Source organism: Pseudopodoces humilis, chromosome 8, assembly GCF_049639895.1.
Source record: "Pseudopodoces humilis isolate 2021_Gansu_Grassland_sample_001 chromosome 8, ASM4963989v1, whole genome shotgun sequence".
Lineage (NCBI taxonomy): Eukaryota > Metazoa > Chordata > Aves > Passeriformes > Paridae > Pseudopodoces > Pseudopodoces humilis.
Window position 1 is genome coordinate 37,550,117 of NC_142207.1, and position 27,026 is coordinate 37,577,142.

General features: G+C 47.4%; 1 protein-coding gene across 14 annotated transcripts in view; it reads right to left on the reverse strand.

Annotated features, from left to right (window-relative positions):
- Positions 1-27,026, reverse strand: part of HDAC4 (histone deacetylase 4) — a 178,008-nt gene that overhangs the window by 91,682 nt on the left and 59,300 nt on the right. For all 14 annotated transcript variants that reach the window (XM_014261233.2, XM_088059253.1, XM_088059252.1 and 11 more), the window contains one exon: positions 14,042-14,113. In XM_014261233.2, the coding sequence (XP_014116708.1) occupies positions 14,042-14,113 (72 nt within the window). The remainder of the gene's footprint in view (positions 1-14,041; positions 14,114-27,026) is intronic.

Sequence of the window (27,026 nt, forward strand, 5' to 3'; positions counted from 1 at the left end):
TAGCAGGAGAGTGAGCTCACTTCTGTCACCAGCCAAGAGGCCCCCAGCTGTCCAACAAGCCACAAAATGTGCAACACCATCTCCTCCATCACAACAGAAATAAAGCAGCAAAAGGAGCAGCTAAACAGCAAACTGTAACAGGAATGCTATTCCACAGCTCTTGAAGACTCATTGACTGCTCAAAGGTAGTAGTTTTGAGTAGAAATCCAGACTGTGGTGGAAGGGAAGCCCATCCAAATGGGTAAGTAGCCCACAGCTTCCTGTAGCCCCCTCTAGAAGGGTTTGACTTCCAAATAATGGAAATACTCAGTTATCAGCTGCGTTAGGACCAGGATGCTACTTGTCTCCATTCAATACAATGAAGATGCACATTAAAATACCAGAAGAAAGTCTTTTAAGAGAGCGTCAACCACAGGCAGTTTCCTAAAGAAATTCAAGTAGCCTCAACCCATTCAAACCCCTGGACAGCACAGAGGAATGGCATTAAAGCCCCTTTTTATTCTGTCAGAACAGGCAGAGGTTGCCCTTCCTGGATGCACACACCAAAACACAAACCTGAGCTAAGATTTCTCTTAAAAAACAGACATTTTCCATTCCCCCCCACCCAAGACCCAGCAGATGAACTGAACACATTAAAACCCAGAATCCTGCCACCCAGATCCTAAAGGACGAGGGCAGATGTTCCCTGCATTCCCCATGGCAGCAGTGATCCGTGCATGACAAGGACTCCCCACGTCACGGATGGCTCTCCTCAAAGGGAGCTTCCTCTCGGCATTTCTGCCCAAACCACTGACACCAGGTGGCCTTTTAGGCACGGCACGAAAACTCAGTGCTGCTTCTGCTGCAAATCTGCCCAGCCTGTGGCATTTTCCTTCAGCAGAAGCAGCCAGGAGCTGCTCCTCAAACAGAGCCAGAGCCACGCAGGGATGAGCGTGAAGGTGAGCTTTAGCACAACAGCACAACAGGTAAAATCCAGGTGTGGTTCTAAAGCGTTTTAGATATTTCTCACAAGGAATCTCACTGGGATTCTCCATCTCTACCCTGCTCTGGTGAGGACCCACCTGTAGAGCTGCCTCCAGCTCTGGAACCCCCAGCATAAGGATGGGAAGCTGCTGGAACAAGTGCAGAGGGTGCCAAGGGCTGGAGCCCCTCTGCTCTGGAGCCAGGCTGGGAGAGCTGGGGGTGCTCACCTGGAGAGGAGAAGACTCCAGAGAGAGCTCAGCGCCCCTTCCAGAGCTGGAGAAGGACTTGGGACAAGGGATAGAGGGACAGGACAAGGAGGAATGGCTTCCCACTGCCAGAGGGAAGGGTTGGATGCAATAGTGAGAAGAAATTCGTGGCTGAGGGCTGTTGAGGTCCTGGTACAGGGTGCCCAGAGAAGCTGTGGTTGTCCCTGGAAGTGTCCAAGGCCAGGCTGGACAGGGCTTGGAGCACCCTGGGACAGTGGAAGGTGTGCCCATGGCAGGGGGTGGAATAGGATGAGCTTTAAGGTCCCTTTCTACCCCAGCCCTTCTGGGATTCTGTGATTCTCTGAACTCTGTTTTTAAACTCATTTAAACCTGCCTTCCTAAGGAATAAGCAACTTTATGAATGAACAAAGAGAATAGCTTCATTTTGGAAGCTTCTAGACTTAAACCTCTCGTTTCCTTCATTAAAAGCTCTGAGCCAGGTAGTGGCCTGCTGAGCATGGGAAGCAGCTTCCCAAACCACAACACACCCACACTGCACCTACCACAACCCCAGCAAGAGGGAAGCGAGTCCTCCCACAGAAATTCTGAGAAACTCTGGATTATCTTGCTTAAAAATGCCACTTCAGCTGCAAAACTTGGACCTAATACAGGGTTTAGGGATTCTGGCAAATTAAATGGTGCCTGCCTCTTTCAGTGGGAGGCTACAACTCTGCTCCAGCTACATGCAGGCACTAAACTTCCCTGTCAAGGAGTCAACTACAGCCTGATCCTTCCACAAAAAGAAACAGGATGCTGTGAGAAGCCCAAAGGCAAGAGATATAAAATATCTATATAAGGATGGAGCTCCTATACGTGCCCAAAATAACGGTGACTCGCTTTTCAGAACACTGGGAAAAGATAAAAGACTTGGGGAAGGAGCTGAAGAGGGTTCAGGGATTTAGCCAACCAAGGCTTAGGAGGACACCTTGGACAAAAGGAACTGGGAAAGTTGGAAGAAAGAGATAAAAAGGGCATGCACGCAGCAGCTGAGGAACAGCTGCAGGAGGCAAGCTGAAGAGGGAGGCTTTCAAAGGCAAATCTGAGGAGGTTAAATCTGATTCAGTGGTACCTGGAGGCAAACAGAAATGGCAATGGCTCATCTGCTGCCTCCCTGAAGTACTACACACCCTGGGTATTAGCAGGAAATGATGGAAATGGGACATCCAGGCTCGCTCCAACATTCCTCACCAAAACACTGTGTCAAGAAGCTCCAAAGAACACAGATAATCACTACCAAAACCCTCTTTAGGTAAAACTCCTGCTTGATACCAATGCACAGCTAATCCCTTCTCCACCAAGCAAACCACATCTCACATTAACTGTATTTGATTTTCACTTTAATGAAGCTGTGTGCTCTGCAGGTTCATCCTTCACGTTTAGGAGCCCACTCCTCCAAAAGATTACAGGAACAAGTCACTCTTTCAGGGAAAGCCAGACCGGCTGAAACATCCACAGAACAGAAAGTTGTGAGTGAAAACACTGTCCAGAGCAGCTGTGGCTACCCCATCCCTGGCAGTGCCCAAGGCTGGATGGGGCTTGTCCCATGGGCAGGGGACACCTTGCACTAGCCCAGGTCGCTGTATCCATATTTTCTATGTGAATCCCAGACTGTGCATCTCCCAGTGTTCCAGAAGCCCCCAGGACGTGACGCCTACAAAAGCCCCTCTGCTCTCCCAGCTGATCAGCCCAAGGAGCCAGCACAGAGAACAGCATTTCCAAAATGCCATTATTACCATTTTTTTGCATAGAGAAAGGTCTGCAAAGAGATGGATTCCTGCGCACGCCTGTGTCAGACCACCCCTCTTAACGAGGGAGATAACAAGCCAAACTCCAAGTGTGCCAAATCCTGTGTCAGTGTTTCCATCCTGAAATAAAGCTGCCTTAAATCACTGCAGCCTAATCCTCCTGTGATTTCACCCATTTTCATTCCCATGTTTCCACTTCACAGCCGATTTGCCTCAAGTTTGCTTTGCTCAGGGCAGCGGCCTTGAACTGCAGAGCTCTGCTTTGGCAGGGGCCGTGAGGCAGCACCAGCTCCTGGCCAAGGATCCCAAGCTCCAGAGATTTCCTAAGGACTTCACTGTCCCTGCACGAGGTGCTCGGGCTCTGGAAGGGATGCCTGAAAAATGAGGGAGGGATGAAGCTGCAAGAGCTGGACACGGAGGGGCTGGAGCATGTCCAGGGAAGGGAACGGAGCTGGGGAAGGGGCTGGAGCAGCAGGAGAGGCTGAGGGAGCTGGGAAAGGGGCTCAGCCTGGAGAAAAGGAGGCTCAGGGGGGCCCTTCTGGCTCTGCACAGATCCCTGACAAGAGGGGGCAGCTGGGAACGGGTCAGAAAAGAACACAACCTGTCCAAACCAGTGCTGTTAGCCACAGCCACATCAGGAGAGACAGTTTTAATAATAACCTAATTTACAGATCCAACAGAACCAGACAAACCCAAGCAAACCAAGTCCCAAGGAGGAAGAAACAAGAGGCTGAAGCACATTACAGTCAGTTTGATCACCAGCATGTTTTTAAGAGGATGCAAAACTCACTCCTGACCTTACCCAAACTTTGACTTCCCCGTACGATCATCACTCTGTCAGAAATGCCATCTCAGTATTTTTAGGTGACAGTACATTTGTTTGTACTGTACATTTCTGGTGAGAAATCTTGTTATGTTTTGTAGGTCACTTGGTTTTACCATCTGCCTTGATTTCTGCTCAAGGAAAGTGCTGCTTCTGAAATCCTCGATGCCACAAACAAACTGGGAGATGCTGGAACCAGCAGCAGCTTGGTTTTGTATCGTCCCAGTGGAAATACAGAATACTCCTGGATAATGGGAAAAGGGCTCAGCTTGGGGGTGGTCATTCCCTTCCCATCATGGTGGGAAGCCATTCCCTTTTGTCCTGTCACTCAAGTGTCCTAGGAAGCCATTCCCCCTTGTCCAGTCACTCAGTGTCCTTGGAGAAAGTCCCTCTCCAGTTCTCCTGCACGCCCAAAATTTTTGGCAATATTCCACAATGACTTTAATAAAAAAACAAAAGATACGAAGCTTATTAGTAAATGAAACCTGAGGTGGCAGAGATCCTTCACTGCAAGGCCTCTCCTCCCACTGCCAGCCCATCTCAGATGCCTGAAGGAGCTTTACCAGCCACGCTGACAGCGACAAAATAAAGCACTGTGACAACTAGCTGATCCTTGGGAAGGCAAACACAAAATTATTCAGTCAGGTCTTGGAATTTTATAGCGGATTTGTCCTTGTTTTGACCATAATCTCACAAGTGATGCCAGCAGCAAACCCATCTGGCGCGTGTAAGACTAAATATCTGCTGCTCGTGGAGATCAGCGTCTCGAAATCAGCATTTGTGCCGAGATCTGGTTTGCAGTGGCTTAAAGAACAAACAAGTTCATCTTCCTGTAGAATGCTGCACTCCTTCAGGCTGCTCTGCCCAGGGAGTCTAAATCTGTTGACAGGTAAAGGAGAACCTGGAGTGATGTGCTGCAAAGACTCATGGAATGGTTTGGGTTGGAAAGGAAATCTATCCTCAATACCTGCCATACCCACCCAGAGATGCACAGCTCAGGATTTTGGGTGTAAAGCAGCATTTGGGTAGAAACCAGCAGTTAATATTTCATTCCAAGGTGCAAATAATGCCCTGCCTTATGTAACAGCTCCTCAGAAGCTGAAATTCTCATCCTGCACAAGAACTTCTTTTGTGGGATAAAGAGTAAAGCGCATTCCAAACTGCACAAAAACTTAATATCCACCTGAAACCCCTGTCAAAGCTGCTTTGAAAGGATTGGAATTTGGCTTAATATGATGGTGATTTTTAAATCACCTGTAATTCTCATTCATCTGTCACCTCATGCACCTCACTTAAAAAGTAATTTTCCTCTTGTGGAACAGAACTGTGATGTAGTTCCTGTACCAGCATCCTGACCAGCAGCAGTAACTTTGTCAGAACATGTAGCCAAATCTCTGCAAAGAAGCCAAATTGATTTCAATAGAATAATAAAGAAATAATAAAAGCAAAACACAAAGGAGAAGTATACATACAACAAGGAAAAGTATACACTGCTAAGCCTGGGAGAAACAGTGCAAAAAACTCTTTTGCTTGGCAAAAGCCCATGAATATCTGAGTATATGAGTATTTACAAGCTGCAGGAACTTGGTGGGGTTCAGTGATGTACAAATTGCCAAGTGACTGCATTTTCTACTTCTCTGCTGCAACGAGCCTTTTCCAACCCAGCAAACAGCAGCACAACTCCAAAGCTCCCCCTCTGTGCCGAGGAACACGATTTCTGCCTAAACCAAATGGAAAACAGAGATTATCCAACAAATATGGGGGATTTGGGATATGTGTGAACCCTGCAATATTGAGACTGACAGTGTCCAGCTGGCACCTGTGAGTGAATATTTGGGAAAGGGAGGGGGAACGACTGAAATCCCCTTCAGAGTGGATTAATGCATGTGGTTCCAAACCAAGTGGCAGTGGTGGTTCTCCCAGTGCCCTGCTGCAGTGACAGAGGTGAAACACCTCCTTGCTGCATGTTTGGCTATACATGGAACCAGGTGAAGTTTCCTGGCTGCTCACCCAGGACACCTGATCCCCATGTCAACACAGCCAGTACCTTCCCTGCCGTGTCATTCCCAAACCTTCTCAGCGCCGGGACACGGCCAGATCGCGTGTCTGGAGCTGGTACAGAAGGTAAACCTCTCCCTCTGCTACCATCCCAGAAAGGAAACTCTGGAGAATTCCAGAATTCCCTTCTCTGCAATTTTAAATATTGCTCCATGCCAGCATGGGGTCACCAAGGTAAAGTCCTCAAGGTACCAAAAGGGATTTTTTTACTTTAAATCCATTTACTTATTTTTTAGTACCAGCCTTCTGCCTTTTCCACAGAGTTATCTCCTAACCCAAGAGCTCTGAACTCCTGAGGCTTTAGAGACTTTGTTACAAGCACAGCCAGGGATGGGCAAAGGCATCTGAGTTTTGATGAGCACTAATTCAAGACATGATAAACCCCTGGGACAGGGATTATACAAGGTTAATACAAATATATACACATATATGTACATATATAAGCATATACAAATCCCTGTATCGGGGATTTACAGGGAACGTGAAAGGAATTTTATTTTTCCCATCTACAGAAATGTTTGATACCTCCAAACATGGTACCAAAAGTCTGATACTGTGGTTAGGGGTATTTTTTTGATAATAATCCAGTGGTACTTTGCCAGCACAACATTTGGTCGAAGGTCAGGCCTGGTGTTTCCCACCAGGAAAAGCTGGCAGTTTTCCAGACCCTACAAACCATCAAAGGCAGGACAGGGAGACAAGGAGCTGCTCCCTCTGGAGCATCCAAGCGGGCTTTGAAGCCCAAAACATGGTTTGCGAGGTTAAATGCCCTGACACACACAATTCCACTGCAGTGGCCACCTGGACACCGTGGTCTGGCTGACTTCCAGGGACAGAGCTGGGAGCTGCTCCCAAGATCCTGCTCCCACTATAAAGCCATTGAGCAGAAAGAGGGGCAGGGTTAGATGGAATACTGGGGAGAAATTCTTCCCTGTCAGGGCAGACAGGGGCTGGGATGAAATTCCCAGAGCAGCTGTGGCTGTCCCTGGATCCCTGGAAGTGTCCAAGGACAGGCTGAACAGGGCAACCTGCGATAGTGAGAGCTCCTGGAAATCCCTGACCAGGGCAGAGGTGGAATGAGATGAGCTTTGAGGTTGCTCCCAACCCAAGCCTTCCTGGGATTCTGTGGTTTCCGAGTGTTTGAGGGTACTCGGTCCACGGGCTACTGGACCCCAGGGCTCAGCCAGCCACATCTGTGGGGAGACCCTGCCTGAGTGCTGCAGCACACTGTGTGAAGGGAACCCCTGCCACCCTCTGAGCTGAGTTTTACCAGCAAAACCCTGCTCAGCAAAACCCCTCTGGTGCAGCCCGGGCTGAGGCAGGCAGGGCAGGCCAAATGGCACCCTAAGAAAGGTCCTGTTTAAGTGACAGGCACAGCAGCTCCCGGGATTACAGGAGCTGGCCACGCCGTGTGTCACAAACACCTTCCCAAAGCTGCTGCAGAGCCCCAGAGCTCATCTCAGCCCTTTGTGCCAGCAGAAAACCAAGAGAAAACCCCACTGCTCGCCAGAGGAGGCTTTCAGACAGGGAGGGACAAAACCCCACCTGGCCCAATCCGTATCATCAAAGTCCTGGCACTCCCTGGGCAAAACACCTCCAACTCTGCCCTGTTAATATTTTTAAAAATACATTATTGCAACCACTTCATCTGTTTTTTGAAAAAAAAATAAATTAAAAAAAAAAGTGCAGTAATTTACTTAATGTGAGGAACAATTTGCACACAGGTGGCAGACGACTGTCCCCAGTGAAAATAAAAAGCCTCCCATATGTCACCCTAGGCAGGACGACTCAGAATCTTCAAGAGCTTCATTAATATCATTTAAGTGTGACTGTCTACAAGCAGGGTTATAAATGGGTCATAAAAGGCAAGTTTTGACCTAAATTTCACTGTTTTGTCACTCAGTGCAACTTGGAGATGTCCTACAGTAGCTTGGGACTTCTCCTCTCCAATGGAAAAGATCATTGCATTGCACCAATTTATTTTTTTTTTTTAATTCAGTGTACACAATTCACTGGCAAGAATTTTTGTCAGAGCTTTAAAAAGTAACTAGGAAAAGTATAATCAAAACGTGCAGTACATTTATGCTGCACATTACAACTGCAGTTCCAAATCAGTGATTCCAAAGCCTTTCATTAGATCATAAAAAACTTCAGGCCAGCTTATAATGAAATCTCTAATCAAATATGAATGAATCATCTGATATGACACAATTCCTTGAATGAGAAACAGATGGAAAAGTAGTGATGATTAAGTGGTTTAGATCACAAGATATTAGTTAAGCTAAAGGAGGAGATACTTAGTCACAGAATCGTGGACTGGTCTGGGTTTGAAAGGACTTTAAAGCTCATCCCATTCCAATCCCTGCTATGGGCAGGGACACCTTCCCCTATCCCAGGTTGCTCCAAGCCCCATCCAACCTGGCCTGGGACAATTCCAGGGATGGGGAATCCACAGCTTCCCTGGGCAACAAGCAAAGGTCTCTTTAATGAACCATCAGCAATTCTCCAGGGAAGCATCTGGAGGCTGCTGCTGTATTTCAGGCATCGCTGCACAAAACATTCACCTGATATTCCCTCCACTGCCCAAAGACAAAGCAGAGCCAAATATAGCCCTGAAAATCAATATACACTGGGGAAGAAGCCTCTGGGATCTTGATAAATGCATGTCGTGCTAGAAGAGGAATTCCTAAAATCCTGGTGACTGCTCTTTCCCCTTCGGCAATAAACTACCCCCAGCTCATTTTGGCAGAGAGCACCTGGGAGCCCCTGGAGATAACAGCACAGTCCATCCTCATCCTCCATCTCTCCAGGGAAGCTGATGGAAAAGAGGAATCGAGTACAGGGTGTGTTGGAGCACTACGGCCCCAGGACAAGAGCTACCTCGAAAAAGTGAAGGGACTGAGAAAGGAAATAAAAAGTAAAACAACAAAGATTTTACCCCGATTGCCTCTTCGGGGTTGCAAACCCAGGTGAAACATCCAGGCTGCAAACACACATGGCAGACAAGACGTGGCCTCCAGAATCCCATCTGAGGCACATGGAATGTTTGCCCCAAGGAAAGCCTCAATCCATGATCAATTTCCATGAAACATTTATCACTTTTCATTCACCACACAGTACTGCTATTTTTAGCAAAGCCAGAGGCAATGGGAACAAATTCCTGAATAACCATTCAAGGCAGCCTTTCCAGGCCTGCTCACATCCTGCCATCTCCTCCTTCCCGAAGTTTTCTTCACAAAGTTTTAGCTTTCAAAGGCTCTTCCCCTCATCACCCGCTTTTATATAAATCAAAAGCACGAAACAACCTTTCCTGTGGTAGGGAACTGGTGAGAATTCTTATTTTTGAAAATAACACTTGGTGAAGAGTCAGGACTAAGAGAATCCAGTGAATTCCGGAGCTGATCGGCGTGAATTAATGAACTAAGCAAGGTGAGGGAAGAAGAAAGAAAAACAGCAAGTTGGGGCTTGCAGCAGAGCAAACTTTCCTGCCTTTCATCCAGGAAACCAGCGCTGCATTCAAGAGCTTCACATTTAAGTGCTGCTTTCAGCTGTTAAAAGAGGGATAATCATTAATAATTCATGCCAGCTCCTCCAATTGATAACCATTTCCTCATGGGTAAGAAAGGAGACAGATAAATCATGACAGATAAATACATTTTCTGAGACAAAAGACAACAAAGCAGAGTTGAGGAGCTGTGAGCTCCTGTTCTTCCAGGAAAACCACATTCTGGGCTCCAGCATCAGATCAGTTCAGGACTGCCCATCCCTGGAAGCGTCAAAAGCCAGGTTGGATGGGGCTTGGAGCAACCTGGGATAGTGGAAGGTGTCTTTGCCAATGGGACAAGATGGGTTTTAAGGTCCTTTCCAAACCAAACCTGATGATTCTCTGATTCCCAGCTTGGCTAGAGAGGTGGTTTAATTCCATGTGGAACATGGCTGAAGTTGAGATAGAGGTGGCCAAAAAGCTCATCCCTCTTCCATACACCCCTGCACATGCACAAAGTGCTAAAGCAGAGTTAGAGGGTCATTAAATTATCCCACGGCCAACAAAACATGATTTTGAGGACAGCATTGGTCCACAAAAAAGGTTCTGAAGCTTGAACTTCCCTGCTCCTCTGCAGGGAGCTGCCCAGAGCCTCTAGATGTGGCAGCTCCCTCTCCTCTCCTGCATAAATAACCCCAAATTTACTGACTGCAAAGGGCTTCTAATAGAAGTGCAGCAGTTCAGCAAATCCTCTATGGAGATCGGGGAGCTGGCTGAAGGGCTGTGCAGGGCTTTCCTTGCTGAGGAATGCTTCTGAGGCTCCAGGAGTGCCTCCAGCAGGTGAAACACTCCTTTTATTGTCACTGCATGGGCTACGGCTTGTCCATTTAGCTCAGGTTGGAAATGAAAGACAAATATTAATAAATCACAAGTACTGCAGGAAATTTAACCTGGAGCTGATTTTAACTCTCAAGGCTTTGAGCTGCAGTCTCTCTGCTACCTTGGAATCATGGAACGGTTTGGGTGGGAAGGGACTCAAAGCCCATCCCCTGCCATGGGCAGGGACACCTTCCACTCCAAGCTGGGCTCCAAGCCTGGCCTTGGACACTTCCAGGGATCCAGGGGCAGCCCCAGCTGCTCTGGGAATCTAATCTTACACCAGAGCATCTAAATGGTGGCAAAATTGTCACACCAAGCCTGACAAAAAGAGCTGCAGCTTTTCAATAACCTAATGAGAGGACAGGATTGAACCTGCCCAGTGCACGGTTGTGACATCAAAATGATTTTTTTCCTCACTTTTGATGATAGTTTGGGGGGTTTGGATAGGTTCCTATGCCATCCTGGGCTTTGTGTACATATCCATATTATATGAATTATAGTATATATATAATATTGTATATATTATGTACATTGTGTATATTATTATATAGATTATTATATATATATTATCTGTATATCTGTGTATATATCAGGATATTTTTAACACTTTCTGAAGGGTAGCTACTTCTGGGGCACGACAAAACCTCACGTTGTTCCTGAGCTGACATGGATTAATCTCTGGCTGCAAAACCAAGGGACAATATTAGTCCAGACGCTCGTACAAACCATTTATTCCTACACACACCAACATCATTTTTTTGCAAATGACTGTGGAAGTGAGAGTGCATAGTTAGATCTAGGAAAATGAAAAAGCAGCAGGGAGTGAAATCACCCACTTAATTCTCTGTGTTGGAAGGGACCTCATCCCTTTCCAGCCCCACCAGGGACATCTCCCACTATCCCAGGTTGTTCCAAGCCCTGTCCAACCTGGCTTTGGGCACTTGCAGGGATCCAGGGGCAGCCACAGCTTCCCTGGGAAATCAGGGCATCACCAGCCTCTGATTATATTAATAAATTACATTTAAAATAAAAAAAAAAATAAAAAAAAAAATTAAGGGAAGCAAGGTTGCTCAATAAAGTTAATTTATTCCTTTTCCTCCCCCAGGCCAAAGGCGCAGCGATCCTCGCGAGCCCGAGGCAGAGCAGGCAGAGTTATCAAACTGATGATTATTGTACTCCTGAGCAGGATGTGGGCTGTGGGGGCTTTGTCTTGTTGTACTTCTGCGAGCACCTCAGAAATTCAGAAGCACCAATTATGGGTGATACGTCTTTGAAAAGGGAAAATGTTTCCCTTCCTCCAATTAATCCTTAATTTATACAGAAGATAGAAATAATTTTCACTGCCGATGACTTAACTCAGTTCTATTCAACAAAATTCACTCCTAAAAACCATTTCATAAAATTGCCGAAAGTATTTCTTGGAGTTGAAATGCTCTGCAGGACAGAGGATTTTTAGAACTTTCTCGCCATTTCATATCAGAGAAAACTAACAAGGGTCAAACCTTTCCTCCACTTGGTTCGTGGTGAAGAGAAAAACATTTTGGTTTCCTACAAGCACACCACAGTGATTTTATCTGAAACAGAAATGCAGCATAAAAGCTCATCGACCACTCAAGTTTATTCAACCTTACCCTGACCAGGGCAGGAGAATGTTTTCAACAAAATATCCCAGGACACAATCAAACAATTTTTTTTTTTCTTACGCTGTTTTTTACCGGCATTATTTTAGTCATGCTTGAGATTTGGAACACCACCTGACAATCCCACACACAGCTTGTTTTTCCTGAGCCATGCTTGGTGCTACTTCTCCTTTCTTCTCTCAGAAAGATCTACAGCAAACTCCTAAAGACAAGATGGCAATCCCAAAATGAGTCAGGTGGGAAGGGATTCTCAAGGTCATCCCACTCCAACCCTGCCATGGGCAGGGGCACCTTCCACTATCCCAGGGTGCTCCAAGCCCCAGCGTCCAACCTGGCCTTGGACATTTCTAAGGATCCAGGGACAGCCACAGCTTTCCTGGGCAACCTGAGGCCTGCCCACCCTCTCAGGGAGGAATTCCTTCCCAATATCCCATCCATCCCTGCCCTCTGGCAGTGGGAAGCCATTCCTCCTTGTTCTGTCCCTCCGTCCCTTGACCCCAGTCCCTCCCCAGCTCTCCTGGAGCCCCTTTAGGCCCTGGAAGGGGCTCTGAGCTCTCCCTGGAGCCTTCTCTTCTCCACATGAGCACCCCCAGCTCTCTCAGCCTGAAGTCCCTTTCCATAGCTCAATTCCTATGAGAACCATTTGACAAAGGGGTGGCACTGCCCATCTCTCATCTCACCCACTTCACACCAGCACAGCTCCCCAGGGATCCCTGTCTCATTGTTTGCCAAAAGCACAGAGGTGAGCTATTAAAAATATTCAAAATGGAGTCCAAACAGCAAGAACTCCCTAAAACCTGCATGGCTCCATCAAACAGCCTCATTTCACCAGGGGAAAACCAGCCAGAACAGATTCTACCATCAAGTTCCGCAAGCTCTCAACCACATTTCCAGCCTTTGGCCTGAAATACCTCAAAAGGAAACCTTAAACTTACCCAGCAAGCAAAATCAATACCGAAATAAAAGGATAGAAAATTCCAACCCATCCCTTCCACGGTCCTGGCCAATGATCCACAGAGCCACAAAATCCAACCTGGCTCACGACCGAGGTGGGCAGCAAAACCTGTAAGTTGACCTGCGCTACCACAGTGATTCTAAAATGAGAATCCCTCTGAGGAGGTAGGAAAATAGAACCTCCCTTACCTGCCAGACACGTCTGGGAGCACACGGAGGGGAGGGGATTTCTCAGAATCCCAAGGCGAACACCCGTGCCTGGTGAACAACCATCTCTCTTTCTCCAGTGCAACAACTCTACCTCCTTGAAAGCTTCCTTCCCCAGATAGGCATTTAAGTCCACAAAAATCTAGGTTAGGTCACAGCCCACTTTTTTTTCTCCCCCTCCCAGTGTACCCAAGTTGTTTTGAATAAACTTCGTTTACATCTTTCCAGCTGGCATTACCAGAAGTGCTCAGATCTTCTGCGAGATCTCATCCTTAGTAGAAAAGGACCTGAGGGCATTTTGGAAGGCAACAGAGAAGGGAAAGTTGGGGGTTTGAAAGATCTGAGCTGCTCCCTGAAGAGCAGATAATGTTTGCTATATCCTATCACCCCTGGTATAAATATCTGCTTGTACCTGGAGAAGAGGGAAACACAGGAGCCAGCAGCAGTTTCCCAGAGAATTCCAGGTAGTGGGAGCAGAACTTTGGTTTCCATCACTTGTAGAGCTGCAGCCCTGAGCTCCAAGAGCTCTCCCAGCTCGGTGAGGAGCAGGCAGGATGAGGAGCAGCAGGACAAGCCCCGGGAGATGCCCTGGCAGGATCATTAGGAGAGGGAGAAGAGCAAACAGCCCAGAGCCTGGCATGACACACTTTGATCAGCCTGGCCTTGGCTCCCTGTTCCTTCTCCCTTTTGAGAAGCAGCAGCTCCAAAAGCTCCTTCTGGGCTGGGAAAGGACTCATTCAGATGCTGCTTTGTTCTCCTGTCCCCTCCTTTCTCAGGCAAACCAAGCATCTCCCACCAGGCTGTGCTCCCCCCAGCCCCCTGCTGCTCCCAGGGCTGCTGTGCTCCATTCCCAAATCCCACTCTCCCAGCCTGGGAAAGCAGAGGTGTGCAAGTCCTGACAGACTCTGCTCCAGCACTCTGCATTTGCATTCTGCTCTCCCACTCGCAAGGCAGAGCTGCAGAGTGCTTTTCCTGCACCCCCCAGAACAGGAACCAGGTTTAATAGGAGGTTTTTTCCTTACCAGAGCTGGGCATGTGGTTCACTCGAGGTGGATTCAACAGCTCCACTGGCTGGTCTCTGCCAGAAAGCCCATCTGGAAAGAAGGGGGGAAAAAGGAAATAAAATCACATCAACACTTTGGGTAGCTGAGCTATTTTTAGCCATTCCAAGCAGAAAAAATAAATCAGTAACCAATTATCGATGCAGAGCAGAAACACAAGTAGCACAAATCAATGGGAACAAGAACATTCCCAGGACAGCTGAAGCAGAAAATAAAGGAGACTCTATCCTGAATTACACTCAGGGTTTCCTGGTGTTTAAGTCCACAGCTGGTGCTGATCCCAGGCTGAGGAAATAGGCATGTCAGCTCACAAACCTTACCAGAGAACAACTGAACTGCAATTCCTTCCTTGCTGGGAGAACTGAGCTAAGGCAGAGACACAGCTCCACGGAGCAGAGTTGGGGAATGGCTGGAATATGCCAGGGAGATGTTAAGGAAAACTGACAAATCACTGCAGGAGATTAAAATGCAGAGACATGCATAACAAGCCCCATTTTGCATAAGTTTGGATTTCAGAAAGGCATTAAAAACATACTTTGTAAATGAGATGCACAAATCCATCTTGCTGAAGCAGTTCCCTATTTAAAATATTTTCAAGATTGTATCTTGCATCCAGGTAGAGTTAAACAGAACAACCAGTGTTGGAGACTGCCACACCTGAGTTTCTAGTCACCCATTCCCCTCCCAGAAAAGCCGAAGCAAAAAATGCTAAACTGTGTTTCCAGTGTAATTATGAACCCTGGGATACAGAAAATTTATCTCAAACTTATTTGTTCCACCTTTGCCAGTCTGTCTCACTTTTCCCCTCCAACCTTTTTCTGCGCTGCAGCTCTGATAGGATCAAGCCAAACCCTGTCTGGAGACATCAAAGAAGCCACCCCATCTCTCTCAGGCAAAGGACAGTGTTAGAAAAACGTTAGGATTTGTTTTCTTCTCCTTGCTTTCTCCGTTTTTCTGGAGAGAAAGCACAGCTTGGGACTTCCCCATGTCTCGGCTAGGTTCACCTCCAGGGACCAGACCCGGATGGAAGAGGAAGAGCAAAACATCACTCTTTAAATATAATCGAGCCATCAGGAGGCTCCAGAGTCAGTGGAGAGTGCAGCCCAGAAAAATTCCCAGTTTTCCTGGGGAGCAGAGCCTTTTCAGCTTCTCTGCTGGGCAGTTTCAGATAAAGATGTTCCTTCAGAGAAGAACCACAAAACAGAGCCCTGCAGCAGCACCCAGGTGCTCTGTGAGACAAATCCAGGTCAGTTTGGGGGATTTTTAAGACACATTTAATTCTAAGAAATCAAGTACATTAATTTTTCCACTCATTAAAAAAAACAACAAGAAACAAACCAAACCCACAACCCAACGCTTTGCTTCAAAATGAGTATTAGATTAAACACAGCAGAACATTTTGGAACACCTTTTAAAGCACTGACACCTGAAACACTTGCAGCAAAATCAAGCTATCCAGGACCAAGGTTCTGTCTCTGCTGTCCAAATAATGCAAAATAAAATAAAATAAAATAAATATAAAATACATATAAAATATAGCTCTAAATCTCTGGAGTACTCCCTCAGCACAAGGATGTGGAGCTGCTGGAGCAGTGCAAAGAGGTCAGTCCATGCAATCACGGTTTGATTCTTCTCACAAGCCACAAACCCTGGTTTGAATAGTGAGACAGCCCAGACAAGCTACAAAATACTCCCCAGCTCTCTGCTGGCTAAATTGGTCCTAAGCTACGGAACAGAATTGGCAAGGAAACATCGCCTCAAATGGATTCTGTATGAATCAGCCTGATGATTTCCCCAAAATTCTGCAACAAAGTGTCCACGGAGCCTGGAGGGAAGCAGACACCAGCCTGGCTGATTCATGGCTCGAGTCAGGGAGCATTTCGTGCAGCTTCATTTCCAGATGGGCATTTCTACTCATTAATTAACAGGATGAAGCCGTAATTCATTGATGGAAACTTGAACGCTTTGGGGTTTTTTTATCCTAATCTGTTCCAAAGAGCTGTTTAAGTTTTTCAGAAAATATAGCCAGGACAGGTTGGGAAGCAGCTGAGCTTGCAGGATTCAAAGATGTTGAAAATAGCAAAACAAAGGCACAATGTTTACAAGTTCAGTCCAGAATAAACCAGAAACATGACAGATAAAAACCCTTGGAAAAGATGAAGCAGCAAAATGAACAACTTCACAGAACCAGAGAATTGTCAAGACTGGAAAAGACCCCTGAGATCACCAAGTCCATCCAGGGCAAAACTAAACCAGATGAGGACAGGGAAATACAACTTCACCACTTAAAAGAGACAAGAAATGAAGTGAAATGGAAGGCTGAAACATTCAATGAGATCTTTAAGAAAACTGCAAGCAGCCTGACTATAATTAACTATGATGAGCTTAAAAATGCAGGGCAGAACTGGGAACGAAGAGGTTATTTAAATAGTTTTCCATGTATTCAGATCTTTCAACCTGATGCAAATCACCCTGGCCTACCCGCATTCCTGGAGCAAAGCAACGAGCAGCTAAAAAAATGATCTTTAAAGGACACCCTGAGCACAGGAGAAGTTCTACAGAGGTGTACAAGTAAAACTTTAGAAGAGCAAGGGAGAAAGGCAGGAGCAAGAGGTAGAGAAAATTGGCATTACTCAGATTTGTCTTTTTGGAGCTTGAAATGCAGAATTAACACTAAAAAAACCCAGATGGGTGGGAGATGCAGTGACAAAGGAGTGAAACCTTCCTGCTGTGATAATGATAGAAAAATGTACAACTACAAATGGCAAATACATGGCCAAGCAAGGCCAAAAGAAGGAAAAGCCAAAGGATTTTCCAAAGCCAAGCACTCCCCTTTCAGTGGTGACGCAGAGGATCCAAGTTCCCTCCCAGATGTGCTACAGGGGCATGTGCAAGGTCATCCCTCGGGGACGTGACAGCCTCAGGGGCCACAGCTTTAGCTCCAACACCTGGAGATGAACTGTGGGCAGCCCAGAGAAACCTCAGAGAGAAGATTTTTAAAAATGAGACAGAGGGGCCACAGAACTCAGTTTTTTCCAGTTCTCCACTGAGGGAAGACAACAGAGTGGCCCAGAGATGTTTTTCAGGATGAGCAGTTTTTTGCCAACGCTGCAAATTTGAGGCCGCTCGGCCAACTTCTGTCTCCTTTGCTCATAAATCTTCTGGACAGCACCTCACTGCACAACAGTGACCAGGGGCTTCTGAGCAGGCAAGGAATTCACTCAGAGGGAGGGCAGGCCCTGGCACAGGGCACCCAGAGCATCTGTGGCTGCCCCTGGATCCCTGGAAGTGCCCAAGGCCAGGCTGGACGGGGCCTGGAGCCCCCTGGGACAGTGGCAGAGGGTGGAATGGGATGAGCTTTGAGGCCCTAAATCATTCTGGCGTTCTACAAGCCAGCACCAGCCTCATCCCTTTCCATCAGGCTGTTGACAGAGAGGCCCAGGCTGCAGCACACGAGAGCTCCTGGCTGGTGCTGGCACTGCCCAGCAGCTCTGGGCTGTCTCCCTTACACGTGTCAGCCCACGGCAATTCCATGGATCTCTTCCAGGCCCAGGAACGTGGGGTTTCTTTTCCCCCTGCTCTCAGTATCCACAGGCAGGCTATAAAAAGCACCTTGCATTTTGTACCCAGGCTGGGCAGGGGGGGAAGGACGATGTGCAAACAGGATTTATCTGCGTTACTTCCTGGCAGGATTTGGGAAGGGTCTGTGGGTGGCTCTGCTCGAGCGTTCGGCTGAATTTAAAAACCAGATCATGCACTGCCCCTGGAGCCCTGGGATGCCAGGCAGCTAAAGCAGGCTGCCTGAGGAATAAAAAGTCTCCACCCCTGACCGTTAAGCACAGGCCACTGGAACACCCTGACTTGCATATCAAGCATGTGACAAGTTACAATATTAGTAATGAGAACGCTAATTATCATGGGCGCGTTATTTATTTGTCTGCTCACTCGAAATTTACAGGGGGGGAAATTCTTCAACATTTACAAGAAAGCAATTAGGGCAGCAAATGGATTATTTCTCTTTAAACCTATGAGAAAATGCTCAGTGCATATTTCCTCTCTAATTTGTCTGCACTCAAGGATCTATTTTTGGAAGTCTCCCTAGACTGTATTGTAGCACCACATGTACTGTAATGGCATTTTAATTAGCCCAGAGAGCTGGAAGATGCACTCTGCATCCAAAAGAGAGGCAGCCTAACAAAATGAGAGCATCCTTCTCTTCCCTTCTTGGAGATTTACAGCAGCTATCAAGCCGAAATACCAATTATGGCTCCAGCTGGAACCCACTGCGGCTGCCGTAAAAACCCAGCGCCTTGCCCCGGCCCGTGGAACTCCACGGGAGCCAGCCCGGGGTTTAAGCACGATATACTCAGACTTTAAAAGTGGATGGTAAAAATAAAAACGGGCAGAACAAGGGACAGCAGGAGAGGAGACAAGTGAAAAAGTGTCAGATCTGTCAGAGTTATCAAAACTCCTCTTTAGATGGAAGTTAATCCAATCCTGTTCACGTGGGGTAATTTCTTAATCATTAGGGTTACTACAACTACAGCTAATATTGAAGTTGAGCCACCTTGCCTTGCCAGTGGTTGACATCATGCATCAACATCACCAGGATGATCTGGTATATATGTGTGTGTGTGTATATATATATATATATATATATATTTAATTTGCCTTCATTCTGACTCCTTGTTTTGGATGCAGCAGAAAGTAGGTCAGGCTGATGGCTTCCTCAGTCCTGGAAGAGGCTGGCACATCTGGAATAGCAAACCCCCCTCCTGCCCTTGACACTCCTGATTCCTCCAGAGACATTCCAAAGTCCAGATGTCAGTGGACGCATTCCACCAAAGCAGGAGCCCACTCCAGCCCTCAGCACCCCTCTAGAGAGAACCAGGATGGAGTTCAAGCTTTCTTTTTCTGTTAGAACATGCACAAACACCTCACAAGAATCTGAAGATACTCAGGTGTAACATTTACAAGAGCTTGGTACTGTCCTGGACCTTGTAAAGATAAATGCAGCAGGTCACAGTTTGGTTAACACCAAGGTGAAAGCATAAAAGGAAAAATAAAACTGCTCAAGGCCAGGTAGGATGGAGCTCTGAGCAGCCTCATCTAGTGAGTGGCACTCTGGCCATGGCAGGGGTTTGGAACTGGATGGTCTTGAAGGTGCCTTCCAACCCAAACCCTCCTGAGACTCTAATGCTCAGCAGCTGTTAACACAAAAAGCAGCATTTAATTTATTACTAGGAAGTTATCCTAGAAGCCAAAATACCTAAGAAGCATTTAAACAGGAAGCTGTGGTCCTCAAGGTGTTGACAGACTGATATCCAAACGACAAGACACCACTTCTCAAATGCCAAGCCCTGGAAGCATTGTGTTCCACTTCCTATGCCATTATTTTCCTTAATTCTTTGCAGTGGGAGGATAAAGCAACTCCTCCTAAACATGACAATCTTCAGCCTCCTCAGCAGACTCCGATGACTTCATCCACACAAAACTGAGGAGATGTGTCACTTTGGAAATCCATGGGAATAAAATAATCCTTTACATGCAAATGCAACTGAGCAGCTGATCAGAGTGACGTACCCTACAACCTCCATCCAAGAGGTTAACACTCACTGTCATAATTACAGCAAGAAGGAGGAGCTGCCCATTCCAGGAGATTTCTTGGAAAGAGATTTCCCTTCCCCTTTGGGAAGGAATGCCAGAACCCCCCAGAACCAGCCTTCCCACTGCCCCCAGCAAAGAATGCAGGGAAGGAAAAATGAAACACCTTAAAGGAAGAGAATGTATACTACATTTTCCATGTCTATTTTTTCTTCCAAGCAAGAAAAACTCACGTATTTAATGCTAGTTTTCATTCTATTTTACTATAACTGGCTTAGAGATCAGCTCATTTGGTCCATAGGAAATAACTGTGGAAAGCCAGGTAAAATTAGGGCTAAGCTCAGTAACAACATCCTGATCACCCGTGGCACCTCAGACACCCAGGATGGCTCAGGAAAGATGGAAACTCAAGGAATCCACCTGCTCCCATCCACCAGCCCACACCCACCTGGCAAACACAGCCTCTCACTGTGGTGTGTGGGGCCGTGGAGCAGCGGCGTCCTGACCATTCCCAAAGGTGTCCTGACCATTCCCAAAGGTGTCCTGACCATTCCCAAAGGTGTCCTGACCGTTCCCAAAGGTGTCCTGACCATTCCCAAAGGTGTCCTGACCGTTCCCAAAGGTGTCCTGACCGTTCCCAAAGGTGTCCTGACCATTCCCAAAGGTGTCCTGACCGTTCCCAAAGGTGTCCTGACCGTTCCCAAAGGTGTCCTGACTGTTCTCAAAGGTGTCCTGACCGTTCTCAAAGGTGTCCTGACCGTTCTCAAAGGTGTCCTGACCATTCCCAAAGGTGTCCTGATCATTCCCAAAGGTGTCCTGACCGTTCCCAAAGGTGTCCTGACCGTTCTCAAAGGTGTCCTGACCATTCCCAAAGGTGCAGGAGCCAGAGTTCAGTCCCTGGCTGCTCTGCTCCCAGTCAGTCCCAGCCTGTTTGGCCTCCCCAGTGTCCAGCAGGAAAGGCTGAGCTCAGATTTCCCCTGGCAGGCACTGCCCACAGAGTGACCTTCCCAGGCATGGGGCTGTGTCCCAGCTCTATTTCAGGCTCTCTCCTGTGGACAATGCCAGAAGGCCCCTGCTGGTGGCCACCCAACACCTCCTCCTGCCCAGTGCAGAGCAAACCCCAACACAAAGCTCAGGGCGTCCACAACCACCATTCCCAGGGCCCCCAGGGTGCTGGGAGACTCCACCGTGTCCTGGTGTTACATCAGTCCCAGGGGAGGTGCTGCCTGCAGGATCAGCCTGGCACTTTGCACAGCACTTTGCCCTTATCCCAGCCTTATCCCAGCCAGAGTCATCAGCATCATCACCAGGCAGCAGGAAAAGCACCCCTGTCTACCTGTTCCTGACATAATTTCTTTATCACAAGAGCTGGAGCCCCTCTGCTCTGGAGCCAGGCTGGCAGAGGTGGGGGTGCTCACCTGGAGAGGAGAAGGCTCCAGGGAGAGCTCAGAGCCCCTTCCAGGGCCTGAAGGGGCTCCAGGAGAGCTGGAGAGGGACTGGGGACAAGGGATGGAGGGACAGGACACAGGGAATGGCTCCCAGTGCCAGAGGGCAGGGATGGATGGGATATTAGGCAGGAATTGTTCCCTGGGAGGGTGGGCAGGCCCTGGCACAGGGTGCCCAGAGCAGCTGGGGCTGCCCCTGGATCCCTGGAAGTGCCCAAGGCCAGGCTGGACACCGGGGTTTGGAGCAGCCTGGGATAGAGGAAGGTGTCCCTGCCTGTGGCAGGGGATGGGCTTTAAGGTCCCTTCCCACCCAAACCCCTCTGGGATTCTGGGTTTCCATAATACCTGCCGTTATCCACCAGCTACAGATTGTCTGTATAAATCATCTTCATGTCAATTATGTACAGATTTCTAAAATTTGGACTTCGGATTATTTTTAAATCCTGGATTAAAAAAAAAACCAAAAAAACCAAAACAGACTCCCATTTCAATGCATCTAAAAGTAGATTCCACTTTCACAGACTTGGTGGAACAGCAATTTCCCCACTTGCGACGAAGGAGTCGAGACTCCACTGTTCATGACTATAAATATATTCATAGATATTTTCCCTGGCACAAAGCACTTCAATTTTAAAGGCAAGAGATTCATCAGCTCTTCTGGAGAGCTTCATCTTTTTGCTGCTTTGATTCTGTCAGTGAGCACACGCTCCTGGCAGGAGTGGAGGAGGGCACAATCTGCCACCATCTGCAGGGTGCAATCCATCTGAAAAGGTGACTGTCCTCAAGAAATTAGCATAGTCCAAGCATTTAACTTCACTCTGGAATATTATGTTCAACCAACAGGCTCTTTCCAGAGCCATTCTGCAAAATGTTCCTGTTCCCTGCATGGTGCTGGGTTCTTTTTTTTTTTTTTTTTTAAACTTTTAATGGAGCCTTTTAACAAAAGCAGATAACATGTTCCATCCTTCTTAGGAGGCGAAGGGGGTAAAGGCAGGATTCCACCCTCCCAGTTAAGTGTTTCTCCAGGAGATCAGCGTTATCAAAGCGAGGTGTTTAATCTGCTGAGACAGGTCCCATGAACTTGAGCACAGTAAGAAAAGCCAACTCCCCAGGACTCCCTTGGCATTCAGCAGGAGAGATGCTGCTGGCACCCAGCCACTCCCCAGTCACCCACTATTCAAAACACACAGATCCCCACTGGAGAGCCACAAATCCACAGGCAGAATGCCCCTTTGATCCAAACTAATCTTCCAGCAGGTTTTTCAAAACTGATTGCTGATACAAGAATGAAGTGAGGAAAGGGGAGGGGGGAAAAAAAAGGGAAAAAAGAAAAAAGCACCTTGAAATTATCAGCAATTGTCAGCAGCAGGAGACAGGCGAGGCACATTTTCGAGGCAGGAGAAAGGGTTCAGTAACCTGCTTAATTTTCCCTTCTCTCTGGATGAATAAACTGTCAGGAAGAAATCCAGCTGAAAGATAGCCTGGCTCATCCACAGCTCCAAATGAGGCTGCAGCTCCTGCCCACGCGCTCACAGGACATGATGTTCAAGCTAACGAGATGCCACGGGAAGAAAAGGCTTCCCTCCTTCCAGGAGGGAACAAACTGTATGTGATGGAAAGCAAAGAGCATGAGTTGTCTTCCAGCCCCGTGCTTGGCTAGCACACGAGCTAAAATAAGGCTGATCCATGCAAGTGATGATTTGGGGATGTTTAGATTGGATTTTAGGGAAAGGTTTTTCCCTCAGAGGGTGCTGGCACTGTCCAGGCTCCCCAGGAAATGGGCAAGGCCCCAAAGCTGCCAGAGCCCCAGGAGCTTTGGACACCACTGTCAGGGATGCACAGGGATTGTTGGTGTCTGTGAGGTTGGACTTTGTGATCCTTGTGGGTCCTTTCCAGCTCTGGAGATTCCGTGATTCCATAAACTATTTGCAATGCAGGCTGCATCCAAAGGTTCTGATCCTTTCCAGTGCAGAAAAGGGAAGTGAGGACACTTACTCAGCAACCCATTACAGTTCTGCTTACCCAGGAAGAATTCCTGGATGCAGCAGAGAGGGCAGGGAGAACAGAGGCAAAGTAAACTGAGGCTTGGAGCCCTCCCTGGACACTGCTGGCAACGGGAACCATCCAGGATTTCACCAGTAAGCAGATGCCTTCTAGCCTTAGGAGATGCCTGAGCACATGGCAGAATTAAAAAGAGCAGAGGGGGAAAAAAAGGGGAGATTTTTCATCAAGGAAAATAAATATGGAGACATGGAAATAGATCAGGCCTTGGGGTTTGATGAAGTGGTGGCTGTCAGGCTCCAAAGGCTTCCAGCCCCAACCTGTCCCAGTGCTCTGTCACTCTTGCTGCTACACTCATCATCTTTCGGGTGGAAAACTCATCCTTGGAAGTACCACATCCAAGCCTGCAACAGCATAACATCCATGTGAAAACCCTTTTGGTCTAACATTTTAAGGATCACAGACCAGCTGACCATGCTTATGAGCAGTGTGAACTGCAAGTCACCCTACGCCTGTTGAAGGCAACAGTGACATGTTTGAGTGGCACCCTCACTCTCAAGAAGGGAGGAGCACAAGTTTTCTCCTTGCTTTGCTCAGATTTCAAGCAGGTGCACGTAAAACTTGAGTAAGTTTGTGTGCAAAGTTTGGACCAAAAATTACTGGCACCGAGAAATCAAAATCCTGTCCCGACACGCTAATTCAGGGTGCTCAAAACAAAACTGGAGACAGTGCTTGTTCAATATCAAAATCATCAGTTCAACAATCCTGGAAGTACACAAACAAACAGCAATTAAACCAGTGCAGTTGAAACCAGACACGTCCAGAGCGACCTTATTCCAAACTTCAGCACCAGCTCTTCACCCTCAAAAGAAACAAAGCCCCCAAAAGTGCCAAGCACCAAAGGTTAATTTTAAGTAAAGGTAAGAACATGGAGTCATTCATCAAAAAGACTGTTTTGCTTTGAAATATTCAAGCTAAGCATTACTGTGGGAATTACTGCCCTTAAACTAGAGCCATGAAGAAGTTGGACACTTTCTGCAGAGAACTCTGGATGGAGACCACCAAATCCCAACCCAAAGGACAGCACCCACCCTCAGCACTTCCTTTGACTCATCCTGATGATGGAAAGCAGCAGAAAGCTCCAACAGAGGAAAATCTCACTGCTCTCACCAGAAAGGCACAATCCACAACTCCCTTGTGCTCAAAAGATTCCCTTTATTCCGGTTCTACGGCATAGAAGGGGTTCACACAAGCTGCAATGCTCCCACAATGCATAATGGGTTTTCCTTACCACAATGGATCATTATTCCATGGCGATCTAATATAGTAATAGCAGATAATACCAGTAATATGGATTTGCTTTAGTAAAAGCATTTTAAATTGCATTAAACACAGTAACACGAGAACAGCACATTTTGAAAATGGGTATTTCTAATTCCTGGTGTGTAGAGGAGCAACTCCTGTTTCCAAGCCAAGGAGAAACAAGTCCATCTTAACACAAGGCCAATCCAAAGTCATGGAATTGCAGAAAAGGTTGGAAAGGCCCTCCAAGATCATCTAGTCCAACCATCAACTCACCAGCACTGCTGAACTTTGTCCTCAAGTATGGCCTCAACGCTGGACTTCATGTTAAAAATAATGTTACAAAGAGGAGAAAATAAATGAAAAAGCATTTTAATAAGCATTGTTGTCTGTTCCTTTAGGGCACAGAACTTTTACCCACAAGGGGCAGCCTTCACAGGGGGCTAAACAGCACCAAACCACCTGAAGGGCTGCACTTCCATAAGTGGATTGCTCCAGGTCTGTCTGGAGACAGCCTTCATTGGGAATGAGGAATCTCAGGAGCGGCAACACCCAGGGGACTTCTGAGTCCCTGAGGATCCCTCTGAGTGAACAATCGGCATGATGAAATACTTCTGGTGTGTTACAAAAGGGAACAGATGTTCTGAAAAGTACTTGGCAGAGGTCTCCAGATGTAAATGTGAGTAGGTGGTCTGGACTGGGAGGGACATTAAAGCTCATCCAGTTCCAACCTCCCTGCCATGGGCAGGGACATCTTCCACTAGCCCAGGCTGCTCCAGCTCATTCGATCTCATTTCTGTGTCATTGTGTTGGGTTTTGTTTCATCACTGCAAGTAGAAAAGTGTAAATTAAGATACTTGGGCTTTCTACTTAAGTTACTCCTTAAGGCACCATTTTCTCAGAAGTAGTCAGGCAAAAATGGGATGATTCTGGGTGTTGTTATCACATGTTTTGTCTTAATCTGGAGTTATTTCTTTCCCACTTCTCGCCTTAAAGCCATGCCTCCCCACAGCCCTCTGTGTGCCCCAACCAAAATCCAGCTGGCACCTCCCAGAAATCCATCAGAATTCCTTTAGAGCTTCTGTAGCCAAGAGGTTCCTGCTTATCATGGGAGGAGAAAATCACTGCAAACAAGATGATCAGCAAATGGGGGAGTGGGCTTCACATAATAAACCAGAATGTGCTGGGCTGGAGAAAAGGAGGTTCCGTTTTCTCATTCCCTAGAACCGGTGCACATCATGAGCCTGAACATATTATCCTACCTGGATGTTATTTAATGTAAGAAACCACAGTGACTACAAATTAGCTAAATAGCAAATACCTTCATAAGCTTTGGCTGCATCCTCCAGTGTTTTACACCAACAGCTACTTCTGGGTTGCCTTCCTGCTGGAGAATCCATCCCCTGCCTTTTGCTGGCTGGAGGCAGCGCCGCTCTGACATTCCCGTCAAGCTAGCAGTGCCAATCAATGGCCCTCCCAAAAAAATCAATCCTGGCCCACATTTCAATCCCCGCCCCCAACACCCAGCCAGCAGGAATCGTTCATCCTTTGTGCACCATGAGCAAAGGAGCAGCTGAAAACCCTTGACATTTGTCAGTATGGATGAGATTCCCTCGGCGCTGGGTACGGGTGTTTGCTCCTGGAATCGGAAATGCATCAAGGCAGAGCTGATCCCAGCATCACTGCAGTTCTGTACAAGGATTCATCTGAACCAAAGCCTTTCAGAGAGCCAGAGAACATCCTGAAAGGAACCCCAAAGGATCCTCCAGTCCAACCCCTGGACCCCATGCACAGACCCCCCAACAGTCCCACCCTGGGCATCCCTGGCAGCGCTGTCCAAAGGCAGCCTCGGGGCTGTGCCCATTCCCTGAGGACCCTGGACAGTGCCCAGCACCCTCTGGGGCAAGAACCTTTCCCTGATCTCCAGCCTCACCCTGTGGTTTGATCCCTCTCTGCTGCATGTCAAGAAGCCATCAAGTAACACAAATAATTCCTCGCTGCTTTCCCTCAAACTCCGCCTCAATACCTAAGGTATGTCCTTGGACAGCTTTTTTTGAACATCTTGTTCTCCAGCCACGGTTTAAAATTCACTGTGCCCCTGCACTGCTGTCATCTGGTACTCCTGTCTCTGGCATACAGGAGGTTTGACCTTTTCAGATTTACATTTACAGCATTCACAATCCTTGTGAGCTTTGCTACAGACAGGGAAAAAAAATTAGTTGAGAGGAATTTCTGGAATGGTGACTGGACTGCTGATGTTTCCTAAGGCAAAACACACACTGCTTCTATTCCAGCTTCCTAATACCCTGGTAAACAAGAGAAAATTGATTGACAAAGGAACCCTAACTAGCTGGAATCTTCTGGAAGATGGAAAACAGACTTCCAGGGCTGCCCACACAAGTGAAGAAGCCTCGGCAGTCACTGTTCAAGGGTAGCACAAACAATGCTTCAAATGAAGAATGCAGCAGGAAAAAAAAATGCAGCCCAGCAGCTGGATTTCCAACTGAAGGAAGGAAAGCCAGGCACTTCCAAAAGTTCCCATCACATACCCAGCCTCACGCTTCTCCCTCGCCTTTGTGCTGGAGACGCTGCGC